General features: G+C 42.8%; 2 protein-coding genes across 3 annotated transcripts in view; both read left to right on the top strand.

The window, feature by feature from the left end:
- The first annotated feature begins 125 nt into the window (after positions 1 to 125).
- On the top strand, positions 126 to 10,952 carry LOC117257468 (malignant fibrous histiocytoma-amplified sequence 1). The gene is made up of 10 exons (XM_033627730.2): positions 126 to 530; positions 2,169 to 3,033; positions 3,791 to 4,088; positions 4,356 to 4,542; positions 4,646 to 4,839; positions 4,983 to 5,482; positions 8,678 to 8,835; positions 8,918 to 9,092; positions 10,590 to 10,657; positions 10,754 to 10,952. The coding sequence occupies exons 1-10, from the start codon at positions 515 to 517 to the stop codon at positions 10,768 to 10,770; spliced, it is 2,478 nt and encodes an 825-aa protein (XP_033483621.1). The 5' UTR covers positions 126 to 514; the 3' UTR covers positions 10,771 to 10,952.
- A 999-nt stretch (positions 10,953 to 11,951) lies between these two features.
- The window catches only part of mapk8ip1b (mitogen-activated protein kinase 8 interacting protein 1b), a 77,962-nt gene continuing 70,264 nt past the window's right edge, over positions 11,952 to 19,649 (top strand). The window contains exons 1-3 of one of the 2 annotated variants that reach the window (XM_033630263.2): positions 11,952 to 12,883; positions 13,073 to 13,188; positions 15,172 to 15,357. In XM_033630263.2, the coding sequence (XP_033486154.1) occupies positions 15,281 to 15,357 (77 nt within the window). In that variant the 5' untranslated portion in view covers positions 11,952 to 12,883; positions 13,073 to 13,188; positions 15,172 to 15,280. Of the gene's footprint in view, positions 12,884 to 13,072; positions 13,189 to 14,967; positions 15,358 to 19,649 lie in introns of those variants that run through there. The other variant, XM_078173521.1, reaches the window with a different exon arrangement.

The following is a 19,649-nucleotide window of genomic DNA, read 5'->3' as shown; positions in this document are numbered from 1 at the left end:
TTAGTGCAGCTGGATATCGTTCAGCTGGTTTTAGCTGCAGTGAGTCAGTGGGGATTCTGAAGGATTAGGAGGTGTGTTTTGTTTTGTTTGGTTTATGATTTGGTACCACTCGCAGCCCTATTATTTATATCAACGGCTGTGCCTGTGCATTTCCTGCTGTGTACTTTTGGCATGTGGGTGGAGTCCACACAGAAATGCGGAAAACATTCAGAGTCCACCCAGACAACCTCACCTGTCCTGCCAACTGACAGCTTCAAACCCTGGACTGTTTTTTTTTTTGCCGTGGAGCAACAGCTCTGACCTTTGAACAACCAGATCCTGTCCGATCTTTAAAATGGGAAGTGATAGAAGCTTCAGTATTTCACTTCCCTATTTCTGTTGTGGGAGAGGGTAATGATAATTATGTGCTGACGGTATGAGCAGGCTGTCCTCTCTTCATCACCCTCAGCACACCTTCTAAGGAACTCAGTCAACAAAAACACTGCCCCAATATCTGAAGGACTATGTGAAGAAAATGACCTCTCCAAATGGTGAGCAAACTCACATGTACTTTGAAGATTGTTAAAGATCTGTGGTTATTGTTTGAGAATGTTGATGTATTGGCCTTTGGTACAGGAATGTTATGTTGAGAGATTTCTTAATCGCTTCATAATGCTTGCGTAACATCATTATACTTTGGGTAAAATATTCCCAGTGAGTTATTGTGCATTGAAAAACATTATTTTATACCACTGAAACAAGCAACAGTGCCCTGTTTGAGAAATTTGGTTCAGTGAAATGTCAGTCAAACTCTGTCAGAGTTTTGATCATCTTAGGGTTAACCAACAGGTTCTTCCAGAAAACTTGATAATCTGTTTTTGAAACAGCGTCTTGCATACTGTAAGGCAAGTAAAGGCAAGGCAGGTTTATTTTTAAAATTTTGGCAACAACATTAAGACAGGTATAGAATATAAGAATCAAAGTTAGAGTGCAATGTGAGAAATGAGTTAAAGTCTTCAGTCTTAATTTAAAATTAAAGCTGCAAGCAGCGCTGGGCAGGACCTCGGACTCCCGCCGTTTCAGCCTCCAGCTCATGTAGACAGTTAAAGACAAAAGTTTTAGACGATTTTAGACCCCTCTCCACTCTAGCTCACAGCTGACAATTTCTCCACATTTGCTCATGTTATTTTCAGAGGCAATAGCTCACTTCCTGTTGGATTTAGGTCAGGGGTGTCACCATGTGATTTGTAGGTCTTGATGAGACGAACAAGACAGTTTTGGTTTGATCCTTCTACAACATTCCTACGGCTGCAGTGGCCATTGTAATGTGTCTAGGTGGCACGATGATCGTCAGGAGGTTTTGTAGCATGTCACCGTTAAAGGGATAGTGCACCCAAAAATGAAAATTCAGCCATTATCTACTCACCCATTCGCCGATGGAGGCTCAGGTGAAGTTTTACAGTCCTCACATCCCTTGTGGAGATCCAAGGGGAGAGGGGGTAGCAACACAACTCCACCTAATGCAGGCTTACGGCACCCCAGATTCAAACGTCCAAAAACACATAATTGAAACCACAAAATATCTCCATACTGCTCGTCCGTAGTGATCCAAGTGTCCTGAAGCCCCGACATAAAAAGTTGTTTGGAAAAATGTCGTTTGAACTCTGTTTTTAGCCTCATTGTAGCCTGTAGCTCTGACTGCCTCTCTGTACACCGTGCTTACGTGTGCGTGTCACAAGCTGGGCTAGTTCTGAATTCAAATAAACACAAGGAGTTTGTGCTCTAGAGAAAGGATCAGCACTCAGTGAATAACCGCCTAAGCCCTATTATGGCAAGGCTTAACTATAATGTTCAATATTATGTAATTGTCTTAATGTGGCGATTAAAAATCAGGTCTGAATCCATGACTACAACAAGATTTCTGGTTTGGTTAACATTGCCAATTGAAGCTGAGCGCTGACTTTTGATCATTCCGCCTTGGCTCCGAAAACAGCTATCTCAGTGTTGCTTTTGTTTAATTAAAGAAAACTGGCAGATCCAGTCATTTATTTGTTCAGTGCACTCAGCCAGAGCTTGTATTGGACTACAGTGCCCTGGTGATACATTTATGTAAATTTGTGTGTCGTCTGTGTAATCGATAAGATATTTTGTTATGTTCTATACTGTAAACCAATTCATTTGTAACACAGGAAACAGTTGGGAGGAATGGGACCTGTCAGGACAGAAACTGAAGTCCCTTCCTCATGATCTTCTAGCACATGCTAGAAAAGCGGATTTGCAGAGGAACAAACTGAAACGGATCACTGGCATCTCCAGATTCACTGATCTGACGGAGCTTAATCTCTCCAGGAACAAGATAATGGAGTTTTCTCAGGAAATACACAACCTGCATAAACTAGAAAAACTCTACATGAACCAAAATAACATCAGAGCCATTCCAGAGGGAATCTTACCACACCTTAGAAGGTTAAAGTTCCTAAAACTCAGCACCAATCGCTTGACTAAGCTTCCTTCAGATATAAACCAGTGCACCAGTATCACTTACCTGGACCTTTCCAAGAATTGCCTGCAAAACATCCAACCACTGGTTGGTCTCCCAAAACTGAAGGAGCTTTTGGTTGAGAAGAACCAACTGACTGAGCTCCCGTCCCAGCTATTCCAGAATGGTAGTTGTGAGTTGATCACGTGTAAGGCCACAGGGAACCCCCTGAGGTGCCCACCGGAGGAGGTCTGTGCTGGAGGGGTCATGGACATCCAGAGCTATTTCCGTCAAATGGAGGAGAACCCAAACACACGCAGCGCCTGGACAGTCAAGACCATGTTCCTGGGCTCCTCCATGGCAGGGAAGTCCACACTATGCCGCAGTCTAAAGAAAGGGAAGCCTGTGGTGGTTGCAGTGGAGGACCGGACCGAGGGGATCGAGATCACTCAGCTGTACACCCAGGGAGTCCGTTTCCTTTTCTGGGACTTTGCAGGGCAGGAGGAATACTATCTGACACACCATGTCTTCATTACACCTCGGGCCCTTGTCATCCTTACTTGTGATTTAGCCAGGTGAGCAATTGTTACTATTTTACATAGTCTTTTAAGACAGCGGATGCCAGTCCCAGCCATGTTACCAGCCAGGCTCTAGAGTTGGCAATGTTGATTTGTCACTTTGGTTTAGAAATAAATGAAATATCCAACACGTTCTCACTCCCAACTCATCAAATATGGCAGCTTGGTCACAGGCCCCACAGTACACTTTAAACTAAAACGCTTTACGTACCCCTCTAGCAGTTTTGGACATGTCAGAGTACCTGACAGGTATGACACATGTTGAGTATGTCACACAATGACTATGCCACACGACATATGCCAGTAACAACATTATATGGCTGAAAAAACTCAAGCTGACTTTTGTTGTCACACGAGACATGAACACTGATCTCCTGAGAGTCCGATGTGTGTTTGACCCATCCACCTCCCTTCCCTCCTGCCCACTGTCTTGCTCTTCTACTGCCCTACTGTCGCGGACAAAATTACATTGGCATTACAGCCAAAAAACATGGGATACATTTGCAGCATGACACTTCTTTTGCAGCATGCCCGCAGCAGGGCACATCCATTACAATCAACTGACCAGGCCGCTGTATTTAACACCCTGGAAATGATAATGGGTTGAAATAGTTCAACAATTATTAGGTGGATTTCTAGGAAATTTAGTATGCATTCATGTCTTACAAGTAACAATCAGCAAACACTGTTGTGCACACTTCATGATTCAGAAATGAGCCCATGGTGAAATTATTAAATCTTAATTTTCAATCAGCTACAGCACTGTGGACCCACAGTCTTTCAAAGACCAAGTGTGGTTCTGGATGAACAACATACAGTTGCGTGTGCCGGACTCAGTGGTCCTACTGGTGGGAACGCACTGTGACCAGTGCAGAGACCAGGAGGAGGTGATGGAGAAGAAGAAGGATATTGAGGAGAAGGTCAGGATCATGTTGGCAAACAGGAAGAAGGTTTTAAAACAGCAGAAGAAAAATCTGGAAGAAAACATGGACGCCTCTCTCTTCACGGACCAGCTGGACGAGCTGGACTGCCTTTTGGAATACAATCTGAAGGTATTTTTTTTCTCTGTCAGACTTGCCTCTAAATTTTTTCTTATTCTTCGTATTTGAGTCGAAACAGTTTGTTAAAAGTTTGTTTTGTTTTAAGGGGAAGAACAGCTCTCCCCTACAAGTATATTCATGTGTAAACTAACGTTCTTACATTTACCTTTTTCAAACAATTAATTTCAAGAAACACACTATGAAACTACCTTTGTATATCAGTTGTGATACTGTATAAGTTTTCTTGCCTTCACAGTTGCCTTTTAAACTTCCTTTCAGGTTCTGGATCTTGTAACCCTTGATTGCACAAAGACTGAGGATATTGATAACCTCAGAAGTCATATTCTGATGTGCATTCAAACAGAGAACGAGTTTCTGTGTTCTGAGAGCATCTTACCAAAAAGTTACGAGTCGGTGGAACAAGCCATTCATACACTTGTCGCACTACAACAAATTCCCCAACATGGTAAGACAATGTTAACTCAAAGGGGTGTAAACTTAAAGAATGACAGAAAATGCTTATTTTTATTTGACATGTTGATTATGTTTAAATGCTTTTTTTATATCAGGTATTATTCTACTTGAAGAACTGGGTGATTTAATCCTAAACCATGTTGAGCTGAGCAGAGAGAGTCTCTACTCCATCTTGCGATTCCTCTTGCGATATCTGCATCGGATTGGGGTGATTGTTTGGTACGAAGACACCAGTATACTCAGTGACAAGGTGTTTATCCAGCCTTCATTCCTCATCTCAATGTTCAAGGTCAGTAGTGGCTTTTATTTTCCATTAGATAAATATACCTGTATATTTACAGATCCCAAATTTCCAAAATTACCTAATAAAGTGGCCGTTTGTCATGGTTCACAAACCAAATTTTCACTCTCTTTCTCTTCCTGTAAATGCAGACCATTGTGAGACATGACCTGGTGCAGCAGCTGGAGGGGGTACCCAGAGAACTTCTCATGCAGGAGGGGGCTCTGGTGAAACAGAAGTTTACCTGGGTGGATGACTTAAAGTGCAGAGGCACCCTGCACAATGCAGCCATGCGCATCTTGGTCCGCAGAGAGTTAGAGAAGCTAATCGAGGATGATGACGACTTGGTCACAGAGGTGGTAGGAACCAGAAAGGAGGAAGGCATAATACTCGCCCTACTGCAGCATTTTGAGGTTTGCCTCCCCGCTCTTGTTGGAAGTCATCTTAACCCCCAAGCACCGGTGTTCATTCCTGGTGAGAAGCAGTGGGAGTCAGCCAAGGAGGCCAAAAAAGACCCAGATGGAGCCTGTCTCTTCCCCATCTACCTAAAGGATGACCTCATAGTCTGCCACAAGTGGGGTGAGGACAAGCAAGATGACCTGAGCATTCACGTGTACTTCCTTCCAGAGATTCCTCATGGCTTCTTCCACAGGTAGTGTAGCTTGAAACATCTTTCATCATTTTAAATTATCTAGATGTTTGTGTACTGTACATTCACAGCCGAATCACAAAAGGGTTGCACAGCTTTTGCGGCCACTAAAACTACACAAATAAACTAAAAGAAATGGTCTAAGGGGCCGTACACATGCGGCATCTTTAACCACCTGGAAAACTCGAGGTCAGGCACAAGGCACTACTCTTTTGTCTACTATAACTAGCACTGTAACAAAGCCTTCTTACCAGAAAGCCTGAGCGCAGAGCTGATCTTCCAGGCATTGTTTTGTAAGCGTGTATTAGGCCAAAAATACTGATAGATGCAAAGGTCTGGCAGCTCTGCACTGAAATAATAAACTTCTCCTCCTTATTTATCACAGACTGGTATTCAAGGAAGAAGGGAAAGATAGCTGTCGGCTGTGATTGGCTGTTCCTTGTCACATGACATGCATTGCGCGCTACTGCATTCCAAAAGTTGAACTAAGGGTCTGGCGTTTGAGTGTGCCTGCTGCGCGTCTACTTTGAAAACAATTCATTTGAGGGTGCCAAAAATGCAGCATGTGCACGGCACCTTATAGTGCTGGTTGTGGTTGCTTAGCAACCTCAGATAAAACCTGCTGCCGCGCCCTTGGAAGTTGGCACAGAGTAGGCACAAGAGTAGCACCTAGTGCCCAACCTCATGTTGTTCAGGCCCTAATTATTAAGGCACCCACAAAAGATCAAACGCACCCTACCTGCGTTGCCTAGCAAATAGTGTTTGGTGCTCCTGCGCTATTTGCACATATTTAAATTAGGTAATGTGCATACATTGGCGTAAAATTGGACCCTTTCTGTGCAAATAAATCTTGCCACACTGATAATTGCAATCAGACTTTCTGGGCATGCTTGTGCTGTAATATCATCAGCGTAGTATCTTTTGTGAATCGGACCTTTAGACGAGGCAGATAGTGAGCATTCATGGTGCCATCAGTGGCCGCAATCCATTCTTGTGAATTGTCTCTCTCCAAAATGCAATGTGTAGTCTTGAGACCTAACAGTCATGTTGAATTAGGGATGTCCCAATCACGTTTTTATGGCCCCGCTCCCAACCTGAGTCCTTTGATCTTGGGTATGTGTTGATACCAAGCTGATTTGATACCTATTTTCTGTATGTTAATGAAATATACAGTACAGGCCAAAAGTTTGGACACACCTTCTCATTCAATGCGTTTTCTTTATTTTCATGACTATTTACATTGTAGATTCTCACTGAAGGCATCAAAACTATGAATGAACACATGTGGAGTTATGTACTTAACAAAAAAAGGTGAAATAACTGAAAACATGTTTTATATTCTAGTTTCTTCAAAATAGCCACCCTTTGCTCTGATTGCTGCTTTGCACACTCTTGGCATTCTCTCGATGAGCTTCAAGAGGTAGTCACCTGAAATGGTTTCCACTTCACAGGTGTGCCTTATCAGGGTTAATTAGTGGAATTTCTTGCTTTATCAATGGGGTTGGGACCATCAGTTGTGTTGTGCAGAAGTCAGGTTAATACACAGCCGACAGCCCTATTGGACAACTGTTAAAATTCATATTATGGCAAGAACCAATCAGCTAACTAAAGAAAAACGAGTGGCCATCATTACTTTAAGAAATGAAGGTCAGTCAGTCCCGAAAATTGCAAAAACTTTAAATGTGTCCCCAAGTGGAGTCGCAAAAACCATCAAGCGCTACAACGAAACTGGCACACATGAGGACCGACCCAGGAAAGGAAGACCAGAGTCACCTCTGCTTCTGAGGATAAGTTCATCTGAGTCACCAGCCTCAGAAATCGCAAGTTAACAGCAGCTCAGATCAGAGACCAGATGAATGCCACACAGAGTTCTAGCAGCAGACCCATCTCTAGAACAACTGTTAAGAGGAGACTACGCGAATCAGGCCTTCATGGTCAAATAGCTGCTAGGAAACCACTGCTAAGGAGAGGCAACAAGAAGAAGGGATTTGTTTGGGCCAAGAAACACAAGGAATGGACATTAGACCAGTGGAAATCTGTGCTTTGGTCTGATGAGTCCAAATTTGAGATCTTTGGTTCCAACCACTGTGTCTTTGCGAGACGCAGAAAAGGTGAATGGATGGATTCCACATGCCTGGTTCCCACTGTGAAGCATGGAGGAGGAGGTGTGATGGTGTGGGGGTGTTTTGCTGGTGACACTGTTGGGGATTTATTCAAAATTGAAGGCACACTGAACCAGCATGGCTACCACAGCATCCTGCAGCGACATGCCATCCCATCCGGTTTGCGTTTAGTTGGACCATCATTTATTTTTCAACAGGACAATGACCCCAAACACACCTCCAGGCTGTGTAAGGGCTATTTGACCAAGAAAGAGAGTGATGGAGTGCTGCGGCAGATGACCTGGCCTCCACAGTCACCGGACCTGAACCCAATCGAGATGGTTTGGGGTGAGCTGGACCGCAGAGTGAAGGCAAAGTGCTAAACACCTCTGGGAACTCCTTCAAGACTGTTGGAAAACCATTTCAGGTGACTACCTCTTGAAGCTCATCGAGAGAATGCCAAGAGTGTGCAAAGCAGTAATCAGAGCAAAGGGTGGCTATTTTGAAGAAACTAGAATATAAAACATGTTTTCAGTTATTTCACCTTTTTTTGTTAAGTACATAACTCCACATGTGTTCATTCATAGTTTTGATGCCTTCAGTGAGAATCTACAATGTAAATAGTCATGAAAATAAAGAAAACGCATTGAATGAGAAGGTGTGTCCAAACTTTTGGCCTGTACTGTATTTCTGACACAAGAGCTGTAGCCAACTTAATCTGAAGCATCTGATTTTTCTCATTGATCCACATTTTATCACAGATATGCTACAAATATAAGTTAAACTTTGAGAACGCGACTCTTGTAATTGACAAGATGCGATCAGCGAGAGAGAAAACACGTCTCACTTTATTGGATTTGATGGAACTACAGAAACACTCACACTAATGGTGTTACAGTAAACTAGACACTCTTCCTTCACTTGTTCTTCACTTTGCTATCAATCCCTGCACACTCTCAGCTCTGAATGTGCAGCTGAACTTTGGTTTGGTTTCCAGTGTTTTAATATTTGTAAAGGCTCAAACAATTAAAATTATTTGACTTTTGTCACCAATAAACCTCCACACTTTGCTTGTGTTAATGCATCTAACCATCAGAGTGATCATCAAGACGTGCTCCCTGTACCCGACTTACTGGGCGGGGAGACAGCAGTGTCTCCTCTGCTGTGGAAACAGACTGGCTGTGGTGAGACAGAAGGATAAAGATGGCGATCCATTCATAGAGATACGCTGCAGGAGACCTGAGAAGGATGAGGGTAAAACTCCATGATCACTCTTTCACACTGAGTCAAAATGACCCACACAGCTCCAGCACAGACAGCTGTTTTCTCTCCTCAGAGTTTCGGCAGTTGTGGGATCTGATCTTGGCGGTGATGTCCAAGGTGTTTGTGTTGTCCAGGCAGTGGCCAGGACTGACTCAGCAGGTGCACACACCCTGTCCAGAGAGAGGCTGTCCACACTACTTCACCTGGCAGGACTGGCAGGAGCTCAACAACACTGACTTCTATAACATGTAAGTGTTGCCTCATAAAAGGAGACCTCTCTGTTGGTGCCTCTCATGTCTTATAATTACTTCTGATACACAGAGTTTTTCATGTTTCCGCTATTAAAACTATTTTTTTACCTATTTAAATATCATTATGACAGGAGGGCTTTGCAGCAGGTAATAAAGTAAACAAATTCTAGCTATCTACTGAGCATTAGTCATATCACTGAGGCGAGGTGCCTGCGCAGACCCCGGGGGGGGGGGGGGGGGAGGGGGGGGGGGTATGGTGCATGGCGTGACACCTACACAGTGCCTGCAAAGCTGCAGACCACTGTTCAAGACCAACAAACAATTATAACCAGTTGTTTTTTAGCCATCAAACATGGGTGTTTTTTGGCGAATGTTGCTGTGTTTCCACGCGAAATAGTGCTACAAAAAGCAGTTCCTTTTCACCAAGACATCGCTGCATTTCCTGCCACAAGATGCCACAAGAAGCGATTGATTTACAGAGACATCAGTGTGTTTCCTGCCAAGATAATGGCATGTAAAGCAGGTATTTTCAGCCAAAACATTATCTTTTACTCACCATAACCAACTGATTTTTATGTGTAAACCTAACCACACATTAAACGCAAGGTCATTGAAATGTAAACCTCAACATATCCACTACATACTAACGTACAAATCAGCGGTTTGCAGAAACCCAAAATGCCAACATTTATTCTGGCAATTGGGTTGCCATTGTATTCCTCCATAGAATATTGTTTTGTTTGTTGTTGTTGTTTTTTTCTTGTGTAGCATAAAGTTACTACTAATTACATTTCTTCTTCAATGACTCTCTCCTAATTCACAAGAGAGGTGTTACATATGATCCTGCTTGTTTTATGCCACACAAGAAAAATCTTAACACGTAAATCATGTATGAAAATCGTAATCAACACAAATGTGCCTGATTATTTTGTTGATGCATATCGAGGTGTGTCACTTCTGGCTAAGATCTTTGTATGAAGAAGTGTCATGAACAGGTCAGTTGGTAAAAGAATACACAGGAAGGCAATCCAGGCACCAAAAAAAAAATGTGTGTATCCTGTTGTTTCCTGTTCTCCATGAGCACCTGACACAAGGTTTGGGTCCATGTTTAAATACACAGAGCAACCAGTCATCTCACTTTTTCTGGATGGATGAGCGGAATTTATTTCAGAAAAACGAAAGGCTAATCTCTGTGACTTCAATGTAACAATAATAGATAAGAGGCAGAAACTGGGGCTTTCGAAAAGATGTTTCCAAATGTTGAAATGATTTAAGGTTTGATTGTAATGTGATAAACTTTTTATGACAGCTGTCTGATAAATTTCCACCTGACAGCGATGTTAAGCATTCAAATGTTGTGGCCGCCAACTCCCACTATGATAGCTTATTTAATATTTTGTATTTTAACACAGCCAGACACCAGATGTTGTCACTATTCTCATAGTCTATCTCTCCAGCAAGGACACACCTTTCATAGTTTGTTTGTCTCAATAGAGTGAAGGAGGAGAAGTTAGTTTGCCAGGGAGGACATACACGACGGACGGAGCTGATTTTTCCAAAAGGTAAACAAATGTCCACACTTATAAGATAAAGAGGAAAATATGAAGAGATGTGTGCTGTGATTTGTTTTCTAATCAGAAAATGTGTTTTCATTTCAGTTCCTGTATTGCAGTGAGGGGTCTGATGAAAATAACCTCAAAGGTGACAAACACAGCACAATGAAGACGAGCAACTCCAAACCAGAGACGTCACATTCTGCAGTCCCCACAGTTTGAATGTGTCTTTGAGTGAAAATTGGAACAGGGTGTTAATTTTGTCATTGTTGTAAAAGCAAATAAATATGATTGATCACATGAAGTTTATGTGGCAGCTTGATATTTGAAATTGTGGTTGCTGTTTTTGTGTACCAAAAATGCTGCTTGCATTTATTTGCACCACTAATTTAATTATTATAAACAGATGTCAAGAATTCCCAACATCCTGAAATGCTTGACTCCACGTCAACTCATCAGCTGATAGAGATGTCACTTGTGAGGGCAGGATGTCTCATTTCCCCCAAATATTTGTCTTCTCAGTTTCTCCATCTTCTCTTGCTTGTACCTTGAAGGAGATGGACCTCAACAGAAGTGAGAAATGTAGATACAGTTCAAGGGAAACTGGATCAACGGACAGATGAAGCAAACTAAACAAACCTGCAAACAAGTTTTCGATGGGAAGGACACTGACGTACTGAAAATACAATATTACTTTTGCAGGAGTGTTGCAGGATTGAAATCATTTTTGGGGGAACATTTTAAGTGAAGCATCTTTTACCTTTTATTGCAAAATCATTTCACTAGTGGCCAAGTTTACAGTAGCTATGTTTCCATCCAAAAGTGATTCGAATCATTGGGAAATGCGCATTAAAAGAAATACAAATCCTGTGTGTTTCCATTAAATGTACGGACTTTGGTGAAAACTACGAACTCGCACGAGTTTTCCGCAGAACCGGAAACAAAACAAGTCTCGCATTCTTCTTCTTCTACGTTTTCTGGCGGTTGGCAACCAGCTTGTAAATGCATTACCGCCTTCCCGACCCGGAGTGTGGATATCTCCATGGAGAGAGGGGCGCTACGTCAGATTTAATTTGAACATAACTGTTTCCATCCCCTGTTTTGCGAATCAACATTTTTTCGAATCAACCAAAACCCGGCTAAAGCAAGCGTATTTTAGTTTGTGTGAATCAGGGGATTTTAATTCGAATTTTGGCGTTTCCGTCATAATTTTCCGATGCGATACTTCTAGATGCGCATCTAAACAGGCTGATGGAAACATGGCTAGTGTGTCTGTATTTAAATGATAAGAGCTTTGATTTCTTAATGATCAATGGTGACCTTTAACATGCTGCTGAGTTTATGCAAAGGAAAACGTTTTGCAGGTATTGTTACACCCCACCCATGGGCGGCCCTATGGGACGAACAAAACTCCACCACTGACCCAAAATAACCCCATAAGACATCTTTAAAACACTCAAATTCATGGGATTTATTAACAAATAAAACAAGCAAACAAGACAACAAAGATCCCAGGCTGAGAGGCAGCAGGACCAGCAGTCCCCACACCAGAGGCCTCTCTTCTCTGCTGCTGGCACAGGTGCAATGCACCTCCTTAAGTGATGCAGCACACCTGTGCAGATCTACAACAGAGGGAGAAAGGACAGCAGCACAGAACACAAACAACTGTAACAGTATGTGATGCTTCGCTGTTATTTTTAATTATGAAGCTCTGGGGTTTGGGAGTCTACAAGAAAGATGGAAGATGAAGAAGATGGGAGTAAAGCAAAGGTAAGGGGAGAAGAAGAGTCAGTGTGGTAACTTCTCAGTGTCTCTGCGCACAGTATCGCCCTCTGCTGGTTTCTCCCTGACGAGACTCTAAGTAACATGTAAACATACTGTCTCTGATGTGATGTTTGTTTGTGCCAGGAAGAATCTAACAGCTTTAATTCTCCACACTATTAATAGGCTAATCTGGCCCACTTAACTGCAGGAGAAATTATATTACATGCAGAGTGGTGACACACATAATGGGTCAGATATTTAGATATTATTTCAGTCTGATACTAACTACTGATTTCCACCTAGCTGTTATTAACCTCTGTTTTAATCGTCTGTGTTTTCCATCCACTTCGCAGCTTTCTCGTCCGGTGGGAGCTCCTGCTGCCTTCAAGGTCTCCTGGTAAAATCCATACTTGGACGATCTACTCAAGTACGAGTGTTTATAGTCTGAGGAGATGACAAATTAGTAATCAGGTACCATACGAAGCAGTCTCAGTGTTGAAGGAAGGTTTATTTAGGAAGCCATTGTCGTCCTTTATCTCTAAAATTGTTACGTTTATCATGAGCTAAGAAAACCAGCCTCGTTGTAACTCTTGCAACGATGTATTTGTGAGACACCACAGGTTTTCCAAAGTTTCATTAATAACTAAAACTCTTAATTAGGCTGGGAAACAGCTCAGGTGTGGCTCCTCTCACCTGGGTGCCCCACTCAGGCACCTACAAAGACAGCCTGGACATGTGCTCGGGTCCTTTCTCCAGACCAGGAAATGCTACAATGGGTGAGAACAATTTTAAACTACATTAGAATAAATAAAAATGTATCTCTGCAACTTACATAATTCCATCTTGATGGTGGGAAATACAGCTCAGGAGATTGCCCAGTGTTATACTTATATATATATCCTATATATATTTAATTTAATTACAGGAGTTTTAAAACTTTTTACCAGTAAGTTAAAACACAACTGAACATTTATGTCATACCCAACTGTATGTTGTAAACGCCTAGCACATTTCACAGAGCTCAACTGTCTGGTTTATATTGAAGAACCTAATGCACAGATTAATAAGGCTATGCAATGGAAATTTCAGGTGCCCTCATATTTGTTTTCACGTCCAAAAAAAGTTTGGTTTTAACTTTCCTGATCATCATACCACTTATATTCTTTGAACTAATAGACTTATGTTTATGATTTAATGTCACTGCATCCCTATGCCCAGTGGTGTAGTGGTAGTTGATGAAGTGGGTGAACTATAGGTAGATGAGAAGGTTATTAAGGAGAAAGTGGGTGTACTCTACATATTCCAATGGCTAGCTGAGAAGTGGATATACTGTAAAAGGACAAAAGGGTATTCCCCATATACCTGCGTATACCCTCCACTACAACCCTGCCTACATCTCTAAAAATCAAAAAGTTGGTAAGTGAACCCAGGTGAATGTTGACAAAGAAGTTAAGAGAGGAAAAAAAAGCAAAACTAGTTCAAGTTCCCCAAATTTTAAAACAAGTGTTCCTAACTGGTAGGTTGCGGTCCCACTGTGAACGGACCGCAAGTGACTCGAGCTGCAGTGAATTGCCAGCACATAGCTTTTAATATGAAGTGCCATTTTCTGCTGTAGAGTGAGTGACTTTTTTTTTTTTATTTTTTTTTTTTTATATATTTTATTAATCCCCCTATTTTATTAATCCCCCACAGGTCTGAAGAACACACACATTCACAAACAGGACCTATACATGCACAAAGTGGAGAGATGTCAGAGTGAGGGGGCTGCCTTGGTCAGGTGCCCCAAGCAGTTTGGGGGTTCGGTGCCTTGCTCAAGGGCACCTCGGCAGTGCCCAGGTGAACTGGTACCTCTCCAGCCACCAGTCCACGCTCCATCTTTGCTCTGGATGGGGACTTGAACAGGCGACCCTCTGGTTCCCAACCCAACCGAGCTACTGCCGCCCCTAACAGACAGATATTTGACAGAGACGGCAAACTAGCTCAAACGACATGGCCAAATGCAAGAATGCTGCCTGGACCCCATGATTGGACCACTTGGGAACCACTGTTGTAAAACATTGCCTAATTCAAACATGTCCAGACGGAGATTGTTATAAAATGATGCACAATGCATTTACAGGAGAATATTTGTGTTTGATGCAGCCTTTAAAAACATCTACTCCTGCAGCCCGACCCCAGACACAGAAAGGTCCACAGCGTACCACATAACAATCGTCTATTGACAAAAATATGACATAATAAATACAATATAAAAGAACTAGCAGGCAGTACAATCAAGATTTGATATGCATAAAGTTAATATAAATAACTAATAATAATAAATAACTTGTGGTCCTAGCAGCCATAAATGAACAAAGACAGCACCTGCTACATTACAGTTATGAAATGCAGATTTAATTATATAAAATTAGAGGAAAAATCCAATACCCACACCTCTTCTTGCCTTCAGCAGGCCTAATATAGTCTTGCTGTGTTGGTCTTTATATTCAAACACAATGATCTAGTGCCTGGCCATTTGATCATTGTGCACATGATCTGCTGCTGAATGCTGCTAGCAGTGTTTACCTATATTTATTGATTTATTATTTATTCATCTTTATATTCTTGGCTAAGCAAAAATGTACCATCTAAGCTATTTTCCACAGTGGATCATTCTGCATGAGGCTCAAAAATAAACCACATTTTCCAAATCATGCAAAGTTACCACTGTAATTTAGTTATTCATACACAGTTGAGCTGAGTTTCTATTTTTCCCACAGTCCTCGAAGGCAGCACCCTATCGCCGCACATCGCCGGACCTCTCAGGTGTCTTTGCTGGGCGGCCGCACGCGCACGGCGGAGCCAATGGAGGAACGTTAACTGTGCGGCATGGCGGACAGAGAGAAGCGGAAAGCCAGCCCGCCGCCTGGCCGCAACATCCAGGTGAACTCCCCGGCCAGCTTCAGGTAAGCTTCCCGGCAGGAGGCAGCCTGGGGACGGTGGTGGGGGGGCCGAGGCTGCCCGCCTGCAGGGGCTGTTGTGGAGGCTGTGAATGAGCGATGAGCCAGCGCGGCTCTGCAGAGCTCAAGGTGCTGATGCTGGTGCTGACTGGAGCCGCTGCAGCTGCTTTTGGCACCGCTCAGCTTTGCGGATCGAAGTCGCAGCGTGTTGTTGAGTCGCATGTTTTTGTGTTTGGGCGTGTCTGCTCCCGGAGAACCGAGACCAGCTCTGAGCTCCCTGCAGCCACTGGAGCCGTTAAATTCTTAATCATGTCGCATACTTTTGGGTTTCCTGCTCCAAACAGAGATCACAGTAATAAGTGTGCAGCTGTTTTACGAGTTGCAGCTTCGAATTATGACTTTATTTTATCATCTTGGCCTGTTTTATGGTCCATATTTCCCTTGCATCAATATGCTTTTACTGAGGAATAGTTTTCCTCTGTGCAGCTGCTTCATAATGAGCTTGATTTATCTTAAAAATATAGTTTTGCTGGTGTGATATTCCTGGTTGCAGCTCACCCAGTGACTTAATGTGTTTGTGGTGTTATTAACAGCATGTTAATCTCTTGTCGCTGTCATAAATAATCATAATAATTCATGTTGTGTGTGCAGAAACCTTATCAGAGCAGAAGTGTTATCATCACTTTTTTCCTTTGTAGAGGCTGATGTAGCCTATTTGCAGTGAAATCAGAAATATATTTCATACTATTTTAGTCATAGACCTTCATTATAACTAATCTTTGGCTCTTTTTTGAAAGGGCAAGTTAAACCTGGAGGTTTGGAAACAAAACAAACATATCTTCTCTGCTTTCGTAGAACAGAAACTGCAAATTTGTCCAGTAATTTATTCAGTAAAATATCAACTAACGTCGGATTATAGCAGTTTTTGCTTTTGTCTGTTTCACATCAGTGTAATTTAAATCTCTCTTGGTTCAGTCCAGACTGAAAAAGCAGCCTGAAGAGTCACCATGGACTCTGGGAACTTGTGACGATGCATTTTATTATCCAGGATCAATTAGTAATGAGTTGCATAACGACATAATTGATAGTTTAGTCAATAATGAAAACAGCGTTGCAGAGCTCATGTGCAGATAACCCAGAGTTCATCAGGTAGGTGATCCATCAGAGCTAATTCACCTGGCAGAACAGGTCAAATCAACATGTTAGAGAGCTGAGCAGGGCGAGGGATTAGCTGCGTGCTGCTGACATGCTTTTATGGTCTGTGTCACACACACACACACACATATACAACATCGCCTGAGGAGAAGCTGTGATTCTTCGGTGGCATGACTGAGTGGATGGAGGTCTGTGATCAATATTCCCCAGTGAGACAGCAACACACACACACACACACCCTGAGGCTCAGTCTGTCCCTCCCTGTCTCATTAGCTGAGCTGCGAACAGGCCGATCCACAATCATCTTCCTTTAGACTTTTATCACAGTGGCATCAGAGTCGCTCCGGCGGTGTTTGATTTGTCTGAGAGAAAATACATGAATAACTTTTTTTTTTTTTTAATGTGTCTAGAAGTTACACAAGGCGAACATCAAACCGTCGGGGAGAAAACAAACAAACAATAGAAACAATTCAGTTTCAGTCTCACAATAAATTAAAGATGAGTTTATGATCCAAATGTTGACTAAAGTGTGTCAGAGTCAGGACTGTGGCAAAGAATTAGCTGTTGCTCATACTCTCAACTTATTTAGGTAAATAGTTATGTACCTTACATGGTAAAAAAACACTAACAGGTAGTATAATAAAAAACAATAATAACAATAAAACAAGAAAAAGATCAACTCTGTGCTTTACATTAAATCAGGAGACTGAGCTGTGTGTCATATGTTGAGTTGTAGTCAACTAGAGAGAAGCCAGATAATCCACCACCTCCAGGTTGGCCCAGCCCCAGATCAGCCATATGTTGGCATGTTTTCCTCCATCACCCTCCCTCCCTCCACACGCTGTGGTCGAATCCTCCGTCTCTCCACAACCTGCTGCTGCTGTTAGAGAGCAGACAGTCGATCTGCTGCCGTCTGTGCAGCTTTTTGTGTGGAGATATTCGGTGACTGAGATACAGGAGCAGCTTGCCCTCGAGTCTAGATTCAGTTGATGGTCTCTTGAGCTTTTCAAGCCCGTGACCCACTTCTAAAATTTCCATGACTTGTCAACAGAGAGTTAACGAGTTGTCTATGAGCGCAACATCTTTGTGTTTTGGTCTCAACAGTCAGCTACACTTGCCCCCTTAAGGAAGCGTGCATCTGCTCATCGATGAGAGGCTCGAGCTTGTGACAGCGCAAGATGTAAATATTAACAGGGTTCTCCTCGGCTGAGCTGCGACGCTAGCTAGCTCAGCATGCTCCCGTCTTTGCAGTGATGTGGTTTGCAGGTGTAGTTTGGTAGAAAGAAAATAGTTCCTACTTCCGAATATGTGTCATTTAGTTCCATTATGTCTGAAAGAAGGCAGACATGCTATGGCTGATGTCTCCAACACTCAGCAACACACACCAAAACAATCTAAACTATATTTAAGTGGAAAAATACATGTTTTTGATTTTGGTTTGAATCATCCCTGTGAATAGCCTGGAAATCCAGACCCAAATCTAGAAGGATTTAGGGTCTGGCCATGAGTAATGAAAATGTCCCAACTTGAGGGGCGGCACCAAGCATGCCTTTGTAAATATCACTGCACGCAATTGGATAACACTACGACCAATCAGAACAATACACAAGGTGACGTATCCAGAGCACTACCAGCGGAGCTAACTGGTAGATTAGACTCTTGCCGTATCCGGTTGGCAAAACAGCAAAAAAAATCCTTATTGCAAAGGAAAGATTTGAGCGCCATCTTCATTGTAGCGGCCAAAGCCGTTTCAAACAACTGGTGTTCATCCGTAGCCATCTTGCAGTGTTTACTGACTGATTCTGGACTTCGTCGTCGCAGCACTGTCGTCATCTGTTTAGCTCGCCTCTGGCCCGCCTATATCAGATACACTGATGTGATTGGTGCAGCTCGGCTCCAAGGACATGGGTAATGAGCATCATTACTGATTGCCAGAGTGACTCGCTGAGCAAATTCAAATTGTGCTCTCGCGAGAACTCTGGATTTCCAGGGTACCCTGTGAACGTCCAGTGTGTAGGATTAAGAAGGACATATTTACTGAATTGGAATGCAATATAGTAAGTATGTTTGGAAATAAGAATCATTGTGTTTTTGTTACCTTAGAATGAGCCGTTTATATCTACATATAGTGCAGGTATAGCCTGAGTGTCAGACTGAAGCTCCCAGAACCTTCAGACTGACATCACCTCCATTGAAGGCAATTTACAAGGGGGAGGGAAGTTGATTTTTCCCTAACCAATCAGTAGAGATCAACGACTCACCCAGAATCTGACGTCATTAGTATCCATGCCTCGGGGGTGCCGAAAACAAGTGAGCATTGCCTGTTTAAAATGTCTCCGCTGTCGTGCACGCCCAGCTGCATCGCCATCAAATCCAGTTCAGCAGCTTCCTTAATTTGGTCCTCCATTAACGCGAGTAGTGGCGAAATACCTCGATAGCACCGTTAATGTGGTCTGTAGGATCTGTATCGGTCACCATTGTTGCTATCCTCACCTGTTACCCACCGGCGCACAGCTTGACATCAGCGTGGCACTGATTGGGTAATTGCTAGACCCGCCCCCACCCGACGTTCATTGGTCCTTCCATCGTTTGGACGAGATAAATCGCAAATTCATTGCAGTATGCCAAACCAGAGATGCAAGCCTACTCAGTTGAGTGGGCAGGGTCTGTGGTGTGGAACCAGGCTAGTGCAGGTCTTCATTGACAAAGATTGCCATGTTGTTGCAGTGTTTCTACAGTAGCCCAGAATGGACAAACCAAACATTGGCTCTAGATATGACAGGGGTAGGCAACCTGTAGCTCCAGAGCCGCATGTGGCTCTTTAGCCCGCTCCGATGGCTCCGTTTGGCTTTGGTCTGACGAAGAGCATCACACTCGAAATGTCACGCAAAATGAAAAATTGCATACGGGAGCTCTTGTGGTGTGTGGATCGCTTTTTTCTTTTTTCATCCCTTTGGCTTTGACAAAAAATTAGACAGAAATGAATAACTGTTATTATTTTTTAACATTATAATTTTCATTTATTGTTGTCGGCCTTAAGTGATTCGTCTGCGGCCTGGCGCCTTTTCCTCTAAAAACATCACTAGCGACGGCTGCAGTTGTCTTGACTCATCCTAGCTCAGCTAGCAGGGACTGCAGATAAA

This window comes from Epinephelus lanceolatus, chromosome 2 (genome assembly GCF_041903045.1).
Source record: "Epinephelus lanceolatus isolate andai-2023 chromosome 2, ASM4190304v1, whole genome shotgun sequence".
Classification (NCBI taxonomy): Eukaryota; Metazoa; Chordata; class Actinopteri; order Perciformes; family Serranidae; genus Epinephelus; species Epinephelus lanceolatus.
This window is presented reverse-complemented; position numbering and strand designations above follow the sequence as displayed.